Source organism: Syngnathus leptorhynchus, chromosome 10, assembly GCF_054491065.1.
Source record: "Syngnathus leptorhynchus isolate UIUO chromosome 10, UIUO_Slep, whole genome shotgun sequence".
Lineage (NCBI taxonomy): Eukaryota > Metazoa > Chordata > Actinopteri > Syngnathiformes > Syngnathidae > Syngnathus > Syngnathus leptorhynchus.
Window position 1 is genome coordinate 4,695,337 of NC_141204.1, and position 18,006 is coordinate 4,713,342.

At 42.3% G+C, this 18,006-nt stretch overlaps 3 protein-coding genes and 1 long non-coding RNA gene across 6 annotated transcripts; 1 reads left to right on the top strand and 3 right to left on the bottom strand.

Moving 5' to 3' along the window:
- Positions 1-1,036: 1,036 nt before the first annotated feature.
- LOC147050050 (actin-related protein 2) lies at positions 1,037-8,337 on the bottom strand. The gene is made up of 9 exons (XM_085922194.1): positions 8,177-8,337; positions 6,744-6,854; positions 5,587-5,802; positions 5,373-5,445; positions 5,154-5,290; positions 4,878-5,027; positions 3,611-3,756; positions 3,411-3,543; positions 1,037-2,625 (listed from the first exon to the last, which is right to left on the bottom strand). The coding sequence occupies exons 1-9, from the start codon at positions 8,333-8,335 to the stop codon at positions 2,455-2,457; spliced, it is 1,296 nt and encodes a 431-aa protein (XP_085778320.1). The 5' UTR covers positions 8,336-8,337; the 3' UTR covers positions 1,037-2,454.
- LOC147050051 (uncharacterized) lies at positions 7,927-9,578 on the top strand. 2 transcript variants are annotated; one of them, XR_015067415.1, is made up of 3 exons: positions 7,927-8,348; positions 9,135-9,231; positions 9,313-9,578. It is a non-coding gene; the product is annotated as an uncharacterized LOC147050051 (long non-coding RNA). The 2 variants fall into 2 exon arrangements; XR_015067414.1 differs by having other exon boundaries at positions 7,927-8,342.
- LOC147050052 (uncharacterized) lies at positions 8,588-11,280 on the bottom strand. Its single transcript, XM_085922205.1, has 6 exons — positions 11,179-11,280; positions 9,861-10,615; positions 9,676-9,794; positions 9,425-9,551; positions 9,275-9,353; positions 8,588-9,201 (listed from the first exon to the last, which is right to left on the bottom strand). The coding sequence occupies exons 2-6, from the start codon at positions 10,602-10,604 to the stop codon at positions 9,182-9,184; spliced, it is 1,089 nt and encodes a 362-aa protein (XP_085778331.1). The 5' UTR covers positions 10,605-10,615; positions 11,179-11,280; the 3' UTR covers positions 8,588-9,181.
- A 285-nt stretch (positions 11,281-11,565) lies between these two features.
- LOC147050053 (monocarboxylate transporter 12-B-like) lies at positions 11,566-17,336 on the bottom strand. 2 transcript variants are annotated; one of them, XM_085922913.1, is made up of 9 exons: positions 17,278-17,336; positions 15,046-15,234; positions 14,218-14,321; positions 13,989-14,132; positions 13,786-13,881; positions 13,553-13,712; positions 12,817-13,452; positions 12,475-12,734; positions 11,566-12,394 (listed from the first exon to the last, which is right to left on the bottom strand). In XM_085922913.1, exons 2-9 carry the CDS (start codon positions 15,168-15,170, stop codon positions 12,207-12,209), a joined length of 1,713 nt encoding a protein of 570 aa, XP_085779039.1. In that variant the 5' UTR covers positions 15,171-15,234; positions 17,278-17,336; the 3' UTR covers positions 11,566-12,206. The 2 variants fall into 2 exon arrangements, with proteins under 2 accessions (XP_085779039.1, XP_085779038.1); XM_085922912.1 differs by lacking the exon at positions 17,278-17,336 and having other exon boundaries at positions 15,046-15,346.
- Positions 17,337-18,006: the final 670 nt, after the last annotated feature.

Sequence of the window (18,006 nt, forward strand, 5' to 3'; positions counted from 1 at the left end):
CTTCAATATTAGCTAGGATGCAGGATTTCAAGCCCTGCTGCAACAGCAAAAAGTATTTGTCCTCCTTGAAGGCAAGCAATTGTTGATTGAATTGATAAAAACCATCACATATTTCACTCCCTAAAAAACAAGACAATGGAGTATTGAGTCGCTCGTTCCCGAGGTTTATGGAGCGTGTCATGAGCTTTTTAGCAATACATGGAATTTGCCCGTGAAATTGCATTTATTTTTTTAAATGAAAAGTTTCTTCTCTTTGCTCCAGTTGAATTTGAATGAGGAACACTTACCAGGTTGTTCAAAACACCCTCTATTTACTTTTTGTTCTCCACGAAAAAGGAGCAATCGCAGAATAATAATTGCCAACAATTTGCTCCACTGCCAAATGACCTTACCCGCTTCCTGTCTGAGGAGAGGGAAACTTCAAACAGGAGGTAAGAGATCACGGCTGGCGGGGAAGTGGCGGGAGGAGTAGAGGGATTAAAATGGAACCAAGGCCGGAGAGGGCTTTCTTCTGGTTTTTATTTTATTACAGGCAAGGAGAAGACACCCTCTTCCTTTGCTGGCGCCACTCTTCCATATCCTCCTCCTCCCGTTTACTTCGAATGTCTACCAAGAGATGGATAGATACAAAGAGAGGTAGATAGATAGATACAGAGATGGCTCAAAAAAAAAAAATTTAAAAATATAGATGCATGAATGATGGACGGAACAATAAATGGCTAAGCGATAGTTGTAAAAATGGCCGATGTATTGCGGAACACAGTGGACGGATCGACAGATGAAAAATGGAGGAAACAAGATGGGATGGATGAATTAAGGATATATGAACAATATATGGATAAATGACAGATGGGATAGCCATGATCAATGGAACAAATCATTGATTGGTGAAATGATAAATGGAGGAATGACTAGAATAGATTAAGGAAGGATGAAACAATAGATGAATAATGAACCAATGAAACAATGACCGGAGAAAAGATAAAGGCTGGATCGTTAAATACACAAGTACTAATAAAAAGCGAGGCATGCATCCTTATAAATCACTTTTCTTTATTTAAATCAGCGTTAGGCAGTTATGCTATGAACAACAGAGTCAAAACAAAATGGTGGCGACAACAAAATCAAAAGCCAGCAGAGACGTACAACAAAACATGAACTGCACTTGGCACTGGATAAGACATCCATGGAAAAGGAAGAAAAGAAAAATATACAATCCAAGAATCATTATCAACCGTCACCCCCTCCTCCAAATAAACTTGGTGAAGTGCCTCCAGTATTGATCAGGCCGGAGGGTGGGGGGGGGGGGGGGGGGGGGGGTGTTCCAAAAAAAGAAAAAAAAAATCTCAAAAACAGCCTTTTCCATTTAAACCTTCTGTGATTTGCTGCTTTTTGAGTAAATATACAACAGCAGGCCTTTTTGATCAACACTAAGGCAGATTAAACGCCCCCTCATGCCGGAAAGTACCATCACACAAATGAATCATCGAAAGATTCTTGGTCGTCTTTCATTTTTACCTATGTTCTCATTTTTACCTATGTTCTTCTTTAAGACAGGGTTTCCCAAAAAGCTTCATTCGTCAATTCGGCACACCATTCCGGGGTCACTTTTATTGGTGAATTCACAAACGTGATATTCAGTTTAGGTTGTCAAACAATTAACATCGATTTTTTTTTATTGGATTTCAAATATTTAAGGTAGGAAAGTGTATTGAGACGAGTAGTTATTCCAACATTAATATTGCATTAGCATAGCTTCGCGACAAAGTACATCGCATTGGGGTAAATTCGGTAACCTCCAAAGCCTTGTATGTTGCCAACATTTCAGGTTTCTTCAATGAGCGATAATGCTCTAGTTATCAATTTCTACGCATGTGCTACATAATGTTTTATTTAATCTTTTCACAAGTGTTCCGAGGAAGTACCCAATGAGGGTTTCAGTGCCACCGTTCCGAGGATGGGCCCAAATTTTTTTGGGGGGGGGAAACCCTGCTTTGAAGGGAGTTTAACTTCATTAAAAGCAAACTTCGGTTACCACGGTTACACTCCATTCACAATGGTAGTAGTGCACTGCAACAATGGCGAGGGGGGGGAAAAGCAACTGAAAACCCCACAATAAAAGAAAAGTCACCCCTCTCCAAAAAAAAATGTGTTTATAAAAATGTGATTAGTCACGGGGGGGGGAGAAAATACGCTGGGTGGACCCTGATTGTGATATAAAAAAACTTGTAGGCTTCCCTTCAAGACGTCCCCGACTTTCTCCGTGAATTGGCGGGGACATGGACCTTTTTTTTTTTTTTTAACGTTATACCGGGAATTGTGCAAAAAAAGATGGAACCGTTTGCCAGGAGAGGTGAAGGCGGAAAAGGGGAAAGGCGACAGCGAGAAAGAGGAGAGGTGAAGGCGGAAAGAGGAGAAGGATAAATAGATATTTTTTTGTGTGTGTGTGTGTTTTTATCTGACAGTGACACCCAGCTTTTGCAGAACGCGCACCCCCTTCTCCTGGTACTCCTCGCGGGTGAGCCAGAAGTTGTCCTTGTCCTTCATTATGTCGGCTAGTACCGCCCCGCCCAGGAACACCATGTGCTTCCGCCTGGGAGGGTCTTCGATGCGGATCTTGAATTTCTGTTAACACAAAAAAAAAGAGAGACAGGAAGTGAATGTCAAGCACACTTCCTGATTTGCAAACATCACCGTCAGATGAGATGGCGCGGAGAGACGCATGGTTCGGAATTCTCACATTATTTTGTTGCCATCTTGAAAGTTGCACAAAACCTTAAGGGGGTCCGAATTGATCCGTGCCTGGATTCTGGCCCTGATCACCTGTTTGTGCTATTCTAACCTACATGTATTACAACGGCACCTCTATATTTGAAAGCAGTAAACACACACCCGTGAGGTCACATATATGTTTTAAATTACACCTTCCTTTAGTTATTTTCATCTACTGCTTCTTCTTTGGCTGAAAGGATTCGTGGTTTTAAGTAGTAATCTAATTTTAACAGTCGACATTACATTTCATCATGAGTGTTTTTCCAATTTTAACATGAAGAGTAATGAACTTATTTAGCACTGAACTAGTTAATTAGATATGACTAGTTATGCTAGAAAACGGCATTTTTATCACCACCTACATACTCAATCCTTAGAGTAAATAAAGCATTGGGCTCAGGGCACCACCTGGTGGCAGACGAGTGCACGGCACCGGTTGAATTTACACGATGCAAATTTACTGCGTTTAAAATGTGTGGCGGGTGTTATGATTACATTTTGGGATTGAACTGCAAAGTTCGGCAACTAAAACCATATGTATGTTTATTACGCATGGTGGGTGTTAGCAAGGGTTCACTATAATTCACTTAAAACTTAATTATTATGACAGCAGAAGAACAAATGGATTTCTTTCTCACCGATAGTTTATCCACATCCCCCTTGAGCACGCGCTCCAGATACAGCTGCTTGAGCTCCCTCTCCAGTCGCGAGGGCAGCCCCGGGTACATGGTGGAACCCCCCGACAGCACAATGTGCTTGTAGAACTCGGGCCTGGTGAGAAAGATTTTTGTTGAAAATGTTCTCACATTTAGGTGGCAGCGCCGGCGGCGGGCTTCACCTGGTGTCAATGTCGGCCGCCTGGATGGTGTTGAAGAGCAGCTCGGCCACGCCTACGCCCTCCACATTGATGAGGTGAGGCTGGAAAAGGGCCTCGGGCGCCTCGAAACGCTCGCCGCCCACCTTGATCACACGGCCGTCTGGCAGCTGTAGACGCGTGGGACGGAGGACACGTGAAAAAAAAAAAAAAAAAAAGGTTTGAATAAAGAATTAGAAAAACTCTTCGGGGACTATTTTGGTCCAATTAGCTCGGCTACAAATAATACGCTGGTAGTTTGACTTACAAATTCTATCTAATCCGTGACAAAGCTCCTAACCCGTATCAACTTGCGCACGCTATTTTTGCAAAAGATTTCGGTCGGACTAAAATGTTGAACCTAAAGCACAACTTGTACCTGTGACAAGTGTGTGCGAGTGCATAGAAAGGCCTCATTGAGCCGCAAGGGCAGCCAAAGGAAGCCGCCGCCACTGCTGCAAAAGTGGCTGCGCAGGAAATGACGCCACGGGCGGTCCACGGGCTTCACGGGCCGCACTCACATTGCCCTCCTTGTTTCAAGGGGACCCAAACACACACATGCACACATGCGGTCACAGTGAGCTCAGAGACACAACACGAGCTAGCCAAGGCATGCTTTTGGATTCTGTGGTTCCGGAGAGAGCGAGAGGGGGGGGGAAAAAAAAAAAGACATCGGAAAGAAAAGCAAGACTGGCAGAGGAGCGCCACTGCGCCGACCACCAGATGTTTGAATTTTGACTTTACAGCGGCCTCCGCAACAAAGGCCATTAATTAAGAGTGCACGCTTGTTATATAAACCCGTGCTTTTAAGCAAAGAGGTCATTTGTCATCCAAATGGGTAAACACCAGGCTACAAACATGCCCCCTTTTCAAACTATTGAAAAAAAACAAAAAACAGACACACAGCTGCGTTTATGTTGAACAAAATTACAAATGTGCCTTTTTATTTTTTTCTGGGACTATTTTCTTCGCATTAAATGCTCTGACAAAATTGAACATGAATAGGTTCAAATCAGTGTTTTACAATGAGGAAAGTCCCCTTTGTGCTAAACGCTTTAATTATGCACTGATGTCGCTTTGTAAATGCAGTGGTCGATAAAATCTCCGATTTCGTGGCATTGAGCAGCTGGACTCGAGCATTTGAATTTGTCACATCTACCAAGGAAACGAATTGAGTGGTGATTTGATGAGTCTTTGGCTGTGCACCAAACAAACCAGTCCGTCCCATGACACGGCCAGGAAGGCTTCTTACCGTGTAGGATTCCACCAACACGGTGGTCTCCAGCGCCAGCTTCTGCTCCTGCTCAATGTTGTAACCCACATAGCACAGCTTCTCCTTCATCATGCGCACTGTCTCAAAGTCGGCCGAGTGGTTGAAGGCGTAGCCTCGCAGCAGCAGCAACTGCAGAGAAAATAAACGTCCGTGAGAAGAGCAATGAAAAAAAAAAAAACGGTTAAAAAAATAATAATAAAAAAAACAGGTAGATGAAAATTTCTAATTCTATGCCGACAACTGACTGCCATTAACCTTGATGAGGTAGCGGGTGATGTCCCGCCCGGCGATGTCCAGACGTCTGGTCAAGTGTGGCAGGCTGAATCCTTCATACACGGGACAGATGTGCGTCACGCCGTCGCCAGAGTCCACCACCACGCCGGTCAGTAGGCCTGTCCAAACAAATACGCTCGCTAATAAGCCTCTGTCGTTCAACCGCGCGGCCTGAATGAACGCCGACGTCTCGGTTCTTACCTTGAGCGTACAGCGTCAGCACGGCTTGAATGGCTATGTAGACGCCTGAAAACTGGTACGTCTCGAACATCATCTGCAAGACAGATACCTGGCATGTATGGCGCCATATACAGAGCTCCGCAAAGAGGATAAACTTAGCTCCTCCCCCATGTACATCCACACCAATTAACCTCGGATAGAAATAAACTCGACGTGGAAATGGGATTTGGCCTACCTCGATGATCTTCTCCCGGTTCTTGGTGGGATTCATGGGGGGCTCGGTGAGGAGGATCTTGCAGTTGCGCGTGTCGATGTTGAGCTTCTCGGGCCCGAACGTGTAGTCCCACAGGTGCTTCATGTCGTCCCAGTTGCGCACGATGCCGTTCTCCATGGGGTAGTTGACCTCCAGCATGGAGCGCAGCTCGCTGGCCTCGTCCCCCACCATCAAATCCTGAAAAAGGTTAAGATTTGATTTCAAAGTCCAAATTCATCTTATGTGCAACCAGGCAAGCTGTGAGTATTTCAGATCAGAACTCCAACAAACGACGCCATCACGCCAATGCTTGCCTTTAAACTACATTACCCAGCAAGCATTGCACCATCACTTGGCATGCGCAAAATATTTTTTTGTTTCAATGATGCTCATCAACTATGTGCAGCAACTAAGTCCAGTCTCAACATTGCGTCTGGCAACTTTCAAGCAAAGGACTATGGCGGCCATTTTAATTAGTTTCAACTTTGCGATTGTGGTTTTTGTCGTTTCTCCTGTACAAATGGTAAAAAAAAAATCAGGAAGCTTTGACAACATCCTGTTTTTAATGATATAATATAATAAATTCTATTGTGAGAATAACAGCCTCCCAATTTGGTGTACATCGGTAAAACTCTTTTTCATGACCTGACTAACTTTGGAGCAGTTTTCAAAAATGTTGCTTTGATTTTTAGCAAACTATTTATCTGCTGCTATATACGTATTTTAATTGAAAAATTCAAATTAAATCATTATTAAAGTATACATTTTTTTTATGTTCCTACATTTACATTTGAATGCAGGTCATTAGCGTAACCCCGAGTTGGCACTCACTCAAAATACAAATTCAAACAATGCTTGAGCACTTCAGTCATGACGACGGCTTCAACGTGTGAGTAGAAAGGGGAAAGAACTAAGAAAAGTGGTCACAACATTGCAGGCAGGCAAGATGATGATGCAAAGGAGAACACGCCAACCTAGACTTACCATCTTGTGGGAATTCTACCTCAACGGAGGGAAAACACATGGAGGGAGAGGAGGTTTGTGTGTATAAAACCACAATAGGAACAAAAACTGGACATTTGTTGTTTAATCGATTGTTTTTCATTTATGTGACAAAAAAATAAATAGGTGTTATGTACCTTGATCTCAATGTTTCCCACTTTGGCTGTGGAGCGAATGATGGGCCTGCCCACCAAGGCGGGGAAGATGTGCTCTGGAAAGTTGGAGCCAGCATAGCCGCACTTGACAAACTACAAAACAAAAAAAAGGTGCAAAAAGGTTGACGTTTAAGCATTACAACATGAAGTGATCGGTGGAGCTATAGAATCTAAAATAGAATCGAAATTACGTTCATCACCATCAAATCAATATTAAAAATCACACTTAAACATCCATTGTGTATCCTTGAGTACAGTAATACTTTCATGAATCACCCGTTTCTTCTTTTTATTTTATATTTCTAAAATAACATGTTTAAACAGCATTTTGGTTCGTAGAATTTAAAAACACAAGTTTCGTTTTGCTCTTTTCCTTCCGTTAGCAACCACACCTGAAAATTTGAAGAAAAAAAATCGGAGTTGAAGAGAACCTTTTCGAGCCATAAAAAGACCTTTTAAAAAGTGTACCGATGAAGGCCTTTTACGGTTTATTTTCTGCAACATCCTGTTTCAATGCTGACAAGCAGCATGAGAGGAAGTCTCTTCTTTGAAAGAGTCAACTCGGACATTCCTGCACACCGCAGTAATGCATACCACGTAGCAACGTGCTAATTGGCCGGCTACTAACTCTGTATTTAACCAAACTACAATAAAACATTATTAACTCAAATAAAACCCTCAAATATGCTTTAATGTGCAGGTACGACGTGTGCGTGTGGAATCTGTAATGATTTAGCAAGTCGGCCACTTCCTGGTGGGTCTATCCCCACACACACAAAAAAAGGGTAATATTGTGATTATTACGACTATTATTGTTAGTATCGTGACACAAAACTCGGATGAGAAAATATTAAATCAGCAGTTTTAATAGTGGGAACTCAAACTGGCGGATGGAAAAACGATTAAACCTTAATTGTCCTGACACGGCCTAGACAACTACGCTGCAATAAAATATTAAATACTCCTCAAAAGATGGTTTTTAGAGCTTTTAAATTGTTAAAATATGCGCTAGAAAGATTAAGTTCATGACATGTGGACGTTATCCTGACGTTAAAGCACATCAAAGGTTTCCGTTGCCCGTCGGAAAACAGCAGACAGACAGCTGGAAAGCTAGCAAGCTAGGTGGCTAGCCGCAGTCGTACCAGTGGGTAGAATACTACACACTTTTGTTTAGTTCGATTTTATTTTGACTGGCAACATTATGTTATGGATGCCGCATTGCTGTATTGGGTTTGAAGGGGTAATAATAGCGACGTCTCTAAACGTTGTTTCCATGTCACGTCTGGATGAATGAAAATTAGCCCAGCTAGTTAGCTACACGCCCAGTTAGCACAGCGGCTCTACTTCCTGATTCTGGCAAAACGGTTAAAATGGCGACGATCGAACTAAATAAGGGAACAAGATTCCAAACTCACCCCGGTGCCGTTGTCACACACCACCACTTTCCGTCCATGGCTGTCCATTCTGTCTAAAGCCCCGGTTGCCACTGAACCTCCCCGTAACTTTTCTTCGGCAAGCCCGGAAGGAAGCCACGCCAGCCCGGACGAAAGGAGGCGGAAGAGACGAGGGCTCATCCGGGAAGTGCGTGTGCGTTCGAATGTATACTTGTTTATTTTGTGTGGGATATTTAAAAAAAAAAAATCTGAAAAATATGCGTAGAAATAAATCACAAACAGCGGACTATTTGGGTAATATAAATGCAGAATGGAAGCTGGCTCCAAATTCAAATTTTGAAATGCAGAAATATGGAGGACGGCCCAAAAACAAAAACAACCCATGCACTAAATTGTGGATTTGTAGTAGAAAGATGAGAAACAATTCGGTAGTATCATCTGATTTATTTCAGTATTTAAACTTTTGCATTGCACATCTTTATTGCATTCCATTTGGATTCAAGCAGTAACCCTGAAGACTTGGGGGGAGGGGGGGGACACATTTGTCAAGGAAAAATAGGTCCAAAAATGAAAAATGTTTTTGGGATGCAATTGGTGTCATATAAAATGCACAAATTAACAAGGAGGAATGAATGGATGGAGATCATATTTACAACAAGATGAACATTTTTATGACAACACACTAAGAAGTTACAGAGTTAACATGCTTGTACTGTAAATCCTTAAGTAGTCAGGGAATAATAAATAAATAGGACATAAATAAACACATACAGACGGCGTGAACCTGATACAATTGAGTTGCACCATTTTTGAGTTTGCATTGTCAAGTCCTGTCACAGTCATGTGGTTTCTTTTGAATAAATTGATTCATAGGATCAGTCCCAGGAACGAAAAAAAAAAAAAAAAAAAGTGCAAATCCTTGTCATTTCACACTGTGCACAGCATTACCATGACAACTTTCCCCAACCGCTGCTTGCAGGGATGGAACACAGTGAGAAGAGGAGAAGGAGGACCACCTGAGAGCTCCTAAGGCCTGGGCTTCTCCTCTACAAGGGAAAAGAAGTACAACAATTAAGGTGGCATGGCCTCAACGAAACTGAAATCAATAATTACACTTACTTGCAGCATTGAGTTGATTGAGTGTTTGGGTCTTGTAGGAGGTGACTGTGTGCCCCAGATAACAGTCCTTCCTGGGCTCCTGGTATAAAAATAAAAAGTACCGTTTTGACACCGATGGGAACAGCGACGAATGGAACGACATGAACTTACCACGTTCCCGGAAACCACACCGAGACACCTGAGCAGAGTCCTGTTGGCGTGGGAAGTGCCCCATCGGAACTTCAGGCCTACGGCGCAGTGCGCGTCCTGGTGGGGGAGCCACAAGACAGTCCGGGCACTGGCAAAAATAAGAGCAGAGATGGTTTTAAACACAACTTGATATCATTTTGAAAACCTTTCAAGAAGGGAAATAAATCTCAAATCCAAATGTTTTCCTAAAGGTTGTTTTTTTTTGGTCATACCGGTCAAATGTGTCTTCCTCACAGACAGGATGATGTTGAGGATGAAGCAGTGCTTCCAAGCTGGGCACCTCCTCTTCCTCTTCCTTGCCCACAGTCTCAGGAAAAGACACCTGGAGGAGCTGGTGGACAGGAAAGAAAAATGTCGTTACTGTTCCTAACCCTTCGACCACCTGAGGGCGACCTACTTGTTGCGTGTGGTTGCTCTGGTCTTTAAAGTCGGCCCACTTTTCGCCGCCATCTTGCTGCGTAGCAGCCGAGCAGAAGTCTGCAAAGCTTTCACTCGGTGGGAGACTCGGCTGACCCCCGGAGTTGTCGGGAAGGAATTGCGAGGACTGCTTGGAGGTAGGACATGTTTCCTGAGATGCAGCACGCCCGTCCTCTACCATGCGATCATCATCGTCATCATCATCGGTGTGATCCCCGTAGGAGGTAAGCGAGGACACGTTGGGTCCCGAGCCCTCGGACGGCTCTTCCAACGAGAGGGAGTCCTGATCATCAGAGGTGGGGGGCATTAGAGGAACATTCTGAGTCCTGAGATGGAGGCGGTGTTGGGATGATGTAGGTTCGGAGTCCATGATGACGTCTCGTGCTTCCCTCAGCCCAATCGAGGGTGTCGTAGCACCCGAGAAGCCGCAACACCACGGGTGGGTCGTCTGCTCCGCAAATACAGCAAAATCGGCAAAATCGGCAAATCCGGCCTCCTTCTCGGGGGCGTGGCAGAACCCGTTAGTAAGGGGCAAAAGCGGCCCTCCAGACGGTTCCACTTGGCGAAGAAAGTTGCACTTGAGGTGGGACGCCGGAATAGCGGAAGCGACGAGGCCAGGAGAGAATCCCCGGAACTCTTCCTTGTCTGATCCCGCCTCCTTGATGTCATCGTCCAATGAAGCGAGAGTTGCTGGGTGTTGATCAGTCAGGATGTCTGGCTCCATTCATTAATTCACTTGAAGGAGACAGCAAACAGTTTGTTAATTTCACAAGCAGTCCGACAAAACAATAACAATAGACAAGTGACTGTTGAAAGCTTAACAAAACTTGGATTGTACAAAAAGTTCCCAGCTAAAATGTTAATTGACTTTGTTGAGCAGAAATTTATGCATTTTCACACTTTCACACAATCGTCTTTATAAGTGCTGTTTAATAATCATTTCATGTCAATCATTTAATCTTGGAAATTTTACGCAAATACCAATTTTAAGAATCTTAACATGGTCGCTAATCTGGTGATTGACAGGTGTCCTGGTGCCTGTATGAAAAACCTCAAATCAAGACAACACACTACCACCAAACATCTCGAAAGCAGACTTTTTCTCAAATAAGTAATAACAATCCAAGAAGTGAAGAAACCAACGTTTAATCCCACATATTTTACATTCTGCCATTTTGTCAAAGGCAATTTTGATGGATTGCTACTGGCGAGACAGGTCCGTTTGGACTTTGGTCCAAACAATAAACACACCATTAACAACTACTTAATAACATAAAGTGACACTGATAAACTTATACCTGTCCAGTTCTATCACGTTAGTCCTCCTGTGGGTGTTTTAGGCGATTAGTAATTCAGCCATCATCTCCGAGTCCTGACGTCATCGTCGTCATAGATAAGCGCCAGCCAAAATGGTCGATTATATGTGACGACATCAATCGAGACTTCCAAGTTCCAGCACTTGTATACACTGCCACCTGGCGGACAAATGTGTAACTGGTGCATGGAGCAATATTTTTACACTATTATTTGAATACATTGTCAAGATTATAAAATTCCATTTTTCCACTGATAATCATTGTGAGAAACAAATAGTTCTATATTTTGTCAGCAAAGTCTTTAAGCATTGTAGTAAACATTCAAAATCGCTTTACTATCATAAAACACAATTTATGGACAGGGTTTATTAATTTACAACATGTTTGGTCCCATGAATTCATTTATTCCTTCACGTACATACATGTATAGTAGTTGCATAAATGAATTGAAACAAAAATACAGTACAGTATCAATACGCAGATACTAAATACCGATATGCCATGTTTCGTATTACTTAGCAGCAATACACCAGGATCATGTACTTTTCATATATCGAATCCTTATCACTCACAGTATAAGAATCAATACACCACTATCAAATATCAATACTTGTCACTCACGGTATTGTTACACTGATAACAAATAAGATATGTTGATCAATTGTACCAATATTGCTCACAGTCCAAGTATCAAAGCACCAGCGTCAAGTATTGTGTATTTTATGTAACTTAATCGTAGCAGTAGTCGAACAGTATCAATTATTGTTTTTGGTTTTTGTCATATATCATATGTAGGTATATGTCGGTAACATTAATACTGATGTATGGTATCGTTATTCCTCACAGTTCAGGATCAATACCAGTATCATCTATTTTTATATGTTGTATCTTAATCGTGCACAGTACGGTATCAATACACAACACAGTTGTGTATGCAAAAACATCAGAGTTGCAGTAAAAAAAAAAGAAATGTGGGTATTTGGTTATTACAAAAAAAAGACACAGAGCGCTTAGATGATATCCTGATGACACACAGTGGAGGTGGTGGTGGCAAATCTTGAGCAGAGCTCCTTTGGTCCTGACCGACGGGCCCGTCGGACCAATATGGCCGCGGCTAGAATGGCAGCGCTGCAAATGTACGAAGCACCACTGACAAAGAAAGTCGCTGTGTAGTTTTCAGTCATGTCCACCAACCAACCTAGAGAAAAACACACTATTGAGGTCAAATGTGCATCTGAACACAATAAATACGAATATTAAATATCGCCAATGTCTCACCGCCTATGGGTGGGCTGATGAGGTAAGGCACAGCATGCAGGAAGTAGACCACGCCAAGGGCTGAGGTAAGGTAAGCGGAGCCCACGGCGTCTGACGTGACCACAGGGATGAGCGCCACATAAGCACCGTCAAAGTAGCCGTAGACCACGGCGAACATGGTCAACGGGGCAAAGGAGTGGAGGAGTGGAAGCCACAGGCAGCTCAGGCCCTCCACTGCTATCGCTAGCATGTAGCTTAGCATACGGTACCGCTTCAGACACCTGCAAAGGACACAGCAGTATCAAATATCATGATTGGCTTTTTGTTTACAGTATTATCAAAACGTTTTAAGCCACTACCTACTTCCTGTCTGTGATCCAACCAAAGGTAATGTTACCCACAATGCCGCTGATTCCAAAAATGGACATAATGTAGGCGGCCTGCTTTTGCTCTACCCCTATACTAAGGGCATAAGGGACCAGGTAGACCACAGGAGTACTGCAGCCATATGCCAGGAACAAGAAGGACAGGCACAAAACCAGGAAGTCCGGAGCTGCTAGGAAGCCATAGTCCTCTCCTGGCTGGAGGCAATAACAACGACCTCTTGGGACGTTCGTTTTCGCCAACGGTTCAAAAAGGACGACTTCCGTCTTTGCGGCAGCCATTTTGTTGCATAAGTTACGACTCTCCACAGTGCTAGCAAGCTTTGTCTCGGCTACCTCCTCAAGCATGGCTGCCGTTAGCGTGTTGCTAAGTAAAAGGCACTCTGCTAGCTTGTGATCCGTTATCCTGGCATCGGGCCCGCTGGACATAAAGGCTAGCATGTTAGCCTGAGCTAGCTTGTCAACCTTGGCTAGCTTGTTGTTCTCCAGTTGGCAGTTTCTCAGCGCTCCGTTAGCAATCAGTAGTCCTTCACTGTAGCCGAGCTTGCTGAGTTCTAGCATCTTTGCTGAGACTTCTTTGGTTTCTTCTTTATCGTTGTTGGATTCATCTGGCATCCTTTATAAGGAAATCAAGTGTCAGCATTATTCAGGTTGATTTCAATTCAAGGTATTCCAAATGAGTCAATGGCCTAACAAGTTTTTCATAGCAACCCCACCTTTGCTTCTCGCTGGACTCCACCACCGGCCTCATCAAGGCTCCACACACACACAAGTTGGAAACAATTCCCCCCAGGACCAGCATGGCCCCCCTCCACGAGTAATGTTCGATGAGCAGCTGAACTACCGGAGCCAGGATGAAGGTCCCAATACCGCTGCCTGAATGGCAGAACGTGACGATAATGACAAAGCGGAGTGGTGGAAAGGCGGGAAAACACAGTGAGGTCCCCACCGGACTGGGCGATGCCGTACGCCAAAGCTTTCCTCTTGCTGAAGTAGCGGCCAACCATGGCGATGGATGGAGTGTAGCTCAGAGCAAAGCCCAAACCTAAAAAAAAAAATAAAGTATCGAGACAACACAAGTGGGGTTTTTTTTCACCAGTGTGTGTACACCATTACAACAGACATATTTTTACCTGATGCCGGAGGCCGTACCTGTGAGGATTCCCAGCGAGACATAGAGATGTTCCAGACTGGAGGCGAAGCAGCTGATGACCAGACCCACCGAGGACAAGAGACCCCCCAGCATCACTGTGGCTCTGCATGATAGGCGGTTGCCAAGGAAACCACCCAGAGGTGCTGGAAACACATATCTGAATCAAGCCAGCTAAAATATATATATTTTTTAAATCACTTTTCAAATAAAAATGATGTGTTGTAATACCGCAGAGCATAGTGGTGCAATCAATGAGGCTGTGGATCCAGGCCGTGGTGGAATAATCTTGCTCAAAGTGCAGCTGAAACTCCACGAAGAACATGGAAACACATCTGGACACAGGGACAGTGGACATCATCATACTCATAGTGTTTTGTAATATCCTTGATGTCACGCATGAGTATCAAAAACAGTATTAAATGCCAATGTCTTTCAAAGCACAGTACCGATAGGCTAATATCAAATCAATTTTAATTTTGATGTGTTGTTTAATTTATTGCTGTAAGCACAGTCCCAGTATTGTTTCCCCATTCCATGATATCCTTTCACGTTTTGTTTGTACTCAGCAACGTGTCTGCGCAAACTGTGAGGCCTTGCTTATATTGAGCCTTGCATAAGCACGCTTATATAATGTCATTTCTTCTGCTAGCCCGCTGTGGACGATAAGGACAAGTCAAGAATGAGGTCATCAAAGACACCTGCCACTCATTTACGCCTTTATTTTTTTTCGGGTTTAAGAGGAGATACCGCTTCTGGAAAAAGCAGCATCACACGTGTTCCTCAACAAAATCAACACACTTCGTGTACCTTTGAGTCAGGGAATTGTACTGACTTTGCAAAAAAAAAAAGAAATGTCAACATGGAAATGCCTCATAAGGAATTTAGAGTCTTAGTGGATTAAAAAAAAACTAAGCTGTTCAGGAATGTACTCCTGCTAAGTGAATTTAGTGGCGGTAATAAAGTCACAACTATGGCGATGTTAAAGAAATATATCTTTTTGTTTATTTTAACGTATGATGGGGTTACCATTACCAGTGCTTGGTAGTGCAAACACACCTGGTTACTGCACGTATGCAGATGGTTGCAAGGAAGCAGGCCGCAACAACCATCCACCCCCAACCGCCTTCCTCGGTCGCCTGGCCGTGACCCGGCCGAGGCTTCTCCTGCACACTGACAGCCATGGCTACCGACCAATTACGGGCCTAGTTGTCATCGGTGGCCCCTCCGCCCTTAGCCTTGGCTTCTCTGACACATGCACACAAACATTCCAGTTGTTAATTCATTAGTTTCTTTTTGCATCCTTTCAAGTGTCACACATTGGACTCAAAACCAGACATGACACAGAAGTTGAAAAGTCTATCAAGTTTCAATAGAATTCAGCCTATACGACGACATAAGGCCTAAATGACAAAATAAAGCTGGCATAATAAAAGGATAAAAGCATAAAGGACTAGCAACCGATACAACGAGAAACTTATGCAACAATCTAGCGGCTAGCATGACTGGACGAGATTATGGTTTATCACTGACCCACACAAACAAACAGTACAGTATCAATACTGTGAAGTTTGACGCCCTTTCCACGAATTTGTGCAGCTGTCTATTTTCATCTGAAAAACAAGCGCACACTCATTGTCTTTTTTATGAGGAAATTTAACACTCAGATAGGAGATAAAGTTACAGAAACAAAGGCAACTACATAACTAATTTGATGGAATTTGTTATTAGCCAACATTGGTATGTTTTACTATTGGTTCAGACTCAGTCATTTTTTCTTCATCAGCTAAATTAACATATCTTTTAGCTAGCTATATTTACATTATAAGCTAAGCTATCTTCCACTTGGTAGCTAGCTAGCTTTCTTATTGGCTTTGAATTGGTAACTTGGCTCACAATTTAACTGACTTGGCTTTCCCCATAAAGTACATTTGATATTTTTTGGTGCTTCTTTTTAAAATGAAGTACATCTGCATAAACAAGCGCAGAATTCACAGTCTTCAGGGCTTCTGTCAATCAACACAAGTTTGAACTTTACAGCATGGGTAACATTTTGCAGCCAAAGATGACAAAGCAAAAAAAAAAAAAGAGGGAACTTTGACCCTTCCACTGTAGCTAACGCTTTCATCACAGCATTAAATCCTTTCCCAACATGCTTGCTTTTATGTTTAGTTGTCACACGTGTGCGTGTGTTGTTGTGGATTCTTGGAGCTCATGCGTGATGTGAGTTCTTCTGAAAGGCCGCAACGCAAATAGAGCACAGCTGGCGTGGAGGCTGCTTACACTGACACACACAAGGGCTTCTTTTGATACAATGATCTGCCCAGATTAGATGATGTGGGAAACAAACCCTTGGCAATTTGCACTTGACCATATGTCTAGGTATATTTTCTGACTGTGGCATGTTTGCTGAGGTACAATCCCTGAGAACATAAAAACAAAACAAAATGGCTGACTTTGTTTCATTTCAGGCTTGGGTCTTTGAAACTTTTTTTTTATATGCATCAAACGCATAAATAAGATGAAGCTAAACGTTCTTAGTTCTAATGTAAATCTAACCAGGTATCTGTATTTTACATACCTAAAACTAGCTCCCATGTTGAAATGAATAAATAAAAGTCAAAGCTAGTTAGCTAACTTGACAACTAGCTGTAGCACACCTTTCACGCTACTAATGTCAATCTAGCCAGCCAAGATATATAAAGCGACATACAATATAGCTATCAATTTAAAGCCAAGAAATATAGTTACCCAAAGTCAACTTGGCTAATAAATCTAGGTATATCTAAATGCTAAATATATACTGAATCCCAATATGAAAATCTAAATTAAATCAAATTATTTAGCACAGGAGTCTGAAAACCACAATTGGCAAATATTAACTTCTCCTAATCTTGACCCTCAGGGGGAAAAGGGACAACTTAAAAGAAATTGTCTCGGGGAAAAAATAACAAACTTATTCGATTAGGATTTTGTTACATACTGAACTTCCAGAAAGAGAACCAGAAAGTTAATATAAATTAAGCAACTAGGTGCAAAATAATGAATTAGTTACCAAGAAAGCTGTGGAAAGAGCACTTGCTGATTAGCAAGTGTCGGTTAAAAAAACCAAAACAAATCCTGGCAAATGTGTAACGCCTCACAGTATTACAACACAGCAAAGAGTGATCATTACTTTTGCAAACTTATTCAAATGTGAGAAGAAACAAATTAACCTGAAAAAAAACTCACCAACAATAATGATAATAATAAAAACTTTATATGAATGACAATAGCTGGTTTTTAACTTACAGTTTCCCGGCATCACACCTCCAGAGACCTTGAGGAGTGCAGTCTTGCTGGGCCTGCTGCCACACCGCGGTGTTCTGCAACACTTGTAGCTGAGCAAACAACATATATATGTGTGTGTGTGTGTGTGTGTGTGTGTGTGTGTGTGTGTGTGTGTCAATGAGAAAGTGGGAGGAGAATCCCTACAATATGCACAAAACTCCATTATACTGTGTGCGTTGTCATTAGCTTAGTCGTTTTATTAAACCTTAACTTTTACTCCTACTCTATAAGTTGCTACAGACATTTCAAACAAAGAAAAAAGTTTGCTTGCTGAAATTATTGTTGAAAAAAAACAACTAAAATAAACAACAAAATATGGTTGGTATTGGAAAGGCCATAGTGGGTGAATAAACATTGAGAATAATTCATCCAGTTTCACTTTTATTCCTTTTGAGAAAAAGTGTTATTCACACCATTACATACGCATTGCACATAGCATAGTTTCTTTCTCTTTCTTTCTTTTTTGTGTGTGTTAAAAGCAGCAGAAATGACGAAACAACCAGCGGCAGCTTTCACAACCATGTCAAATTTACATTACCCAAAATAAATGCTAAAATTGACATTGTGTAGAGATGTATCGTGAAATTACTGATATTACTGCAACAAAATTGTCGTGTTTTCATTAGCTGCAACATTAAGATTTAATTTTTAGTAATTAGTTTTCTTCCATTATATAATTTATCACACAAG

Bases quoted from the DNA above. Each gene is read 5' to 3' on its own strand.
- LOC147050050 (XM_085922194.1), bottom strand. From the start codon at position 8,335: ATGAGCCCTCGTCTCTTCCGCCTCCTTTCGTCCGGGCTGGCGTGGCTT. The intron at 6,855-8,176 runs GTGAGTTTGGAA...TTTGTTTTGTAG, and splicing joins TGTGTGACAACGGCACCGGG to TTTGTCAAGTGCGGCTATGC. The intron at 3,544-3,610 runs GTGAAGCCCGCC...CTTTCTCACCAG, and splicing joins GCGGCCGACATTGACACCAG to GCCCGAGTTCTACAAGCACA.
- LOC147050052 (XM_085922205.1), bottom strand. From the start codon at position 10,604: ATGGAGCCAGACATCCTGACTGATCAACACCCAGCAACTCTCGCTTCA. The intron at 9,354-9,424 runs GTAAGTTCATGT...TTTTTATACCAG, and splicing joins GTGTGGTTTCCGGGAACGTG to GAGCCCAGGAAGGACTGTTA. The intron at 9,202-9,274 runs GTAAGTGTAATT...TTTCCCTTGTAG, and splicing joins CAATCAACTCAATGCTGCAA to AGGAGAAGCCCAGGCCTTAG.
- LOC147050053 (XM_085922913.1), bottom strand. From the start codon at position 15,170: ATGGCTGTCAGTGTGCAGGAGAAGCCTCGGCCGGGTCACGGCCAGGCG. The intron at 13,882-13,988 runs GTACGGCCTCCG...TTTTTTTTTTAG, and splicing joins CTCGCTGGGAATCCTCACAG to GTTTGGGCTTTGCTCTGAGC. The intron at 13,713-13,785 runs GTGGGGACCTCA...TCTGCCATTCAG, and splicing joins GTACGGCATCGCCCAGTCCG to GCAGCGGTATTGGGACCTTC.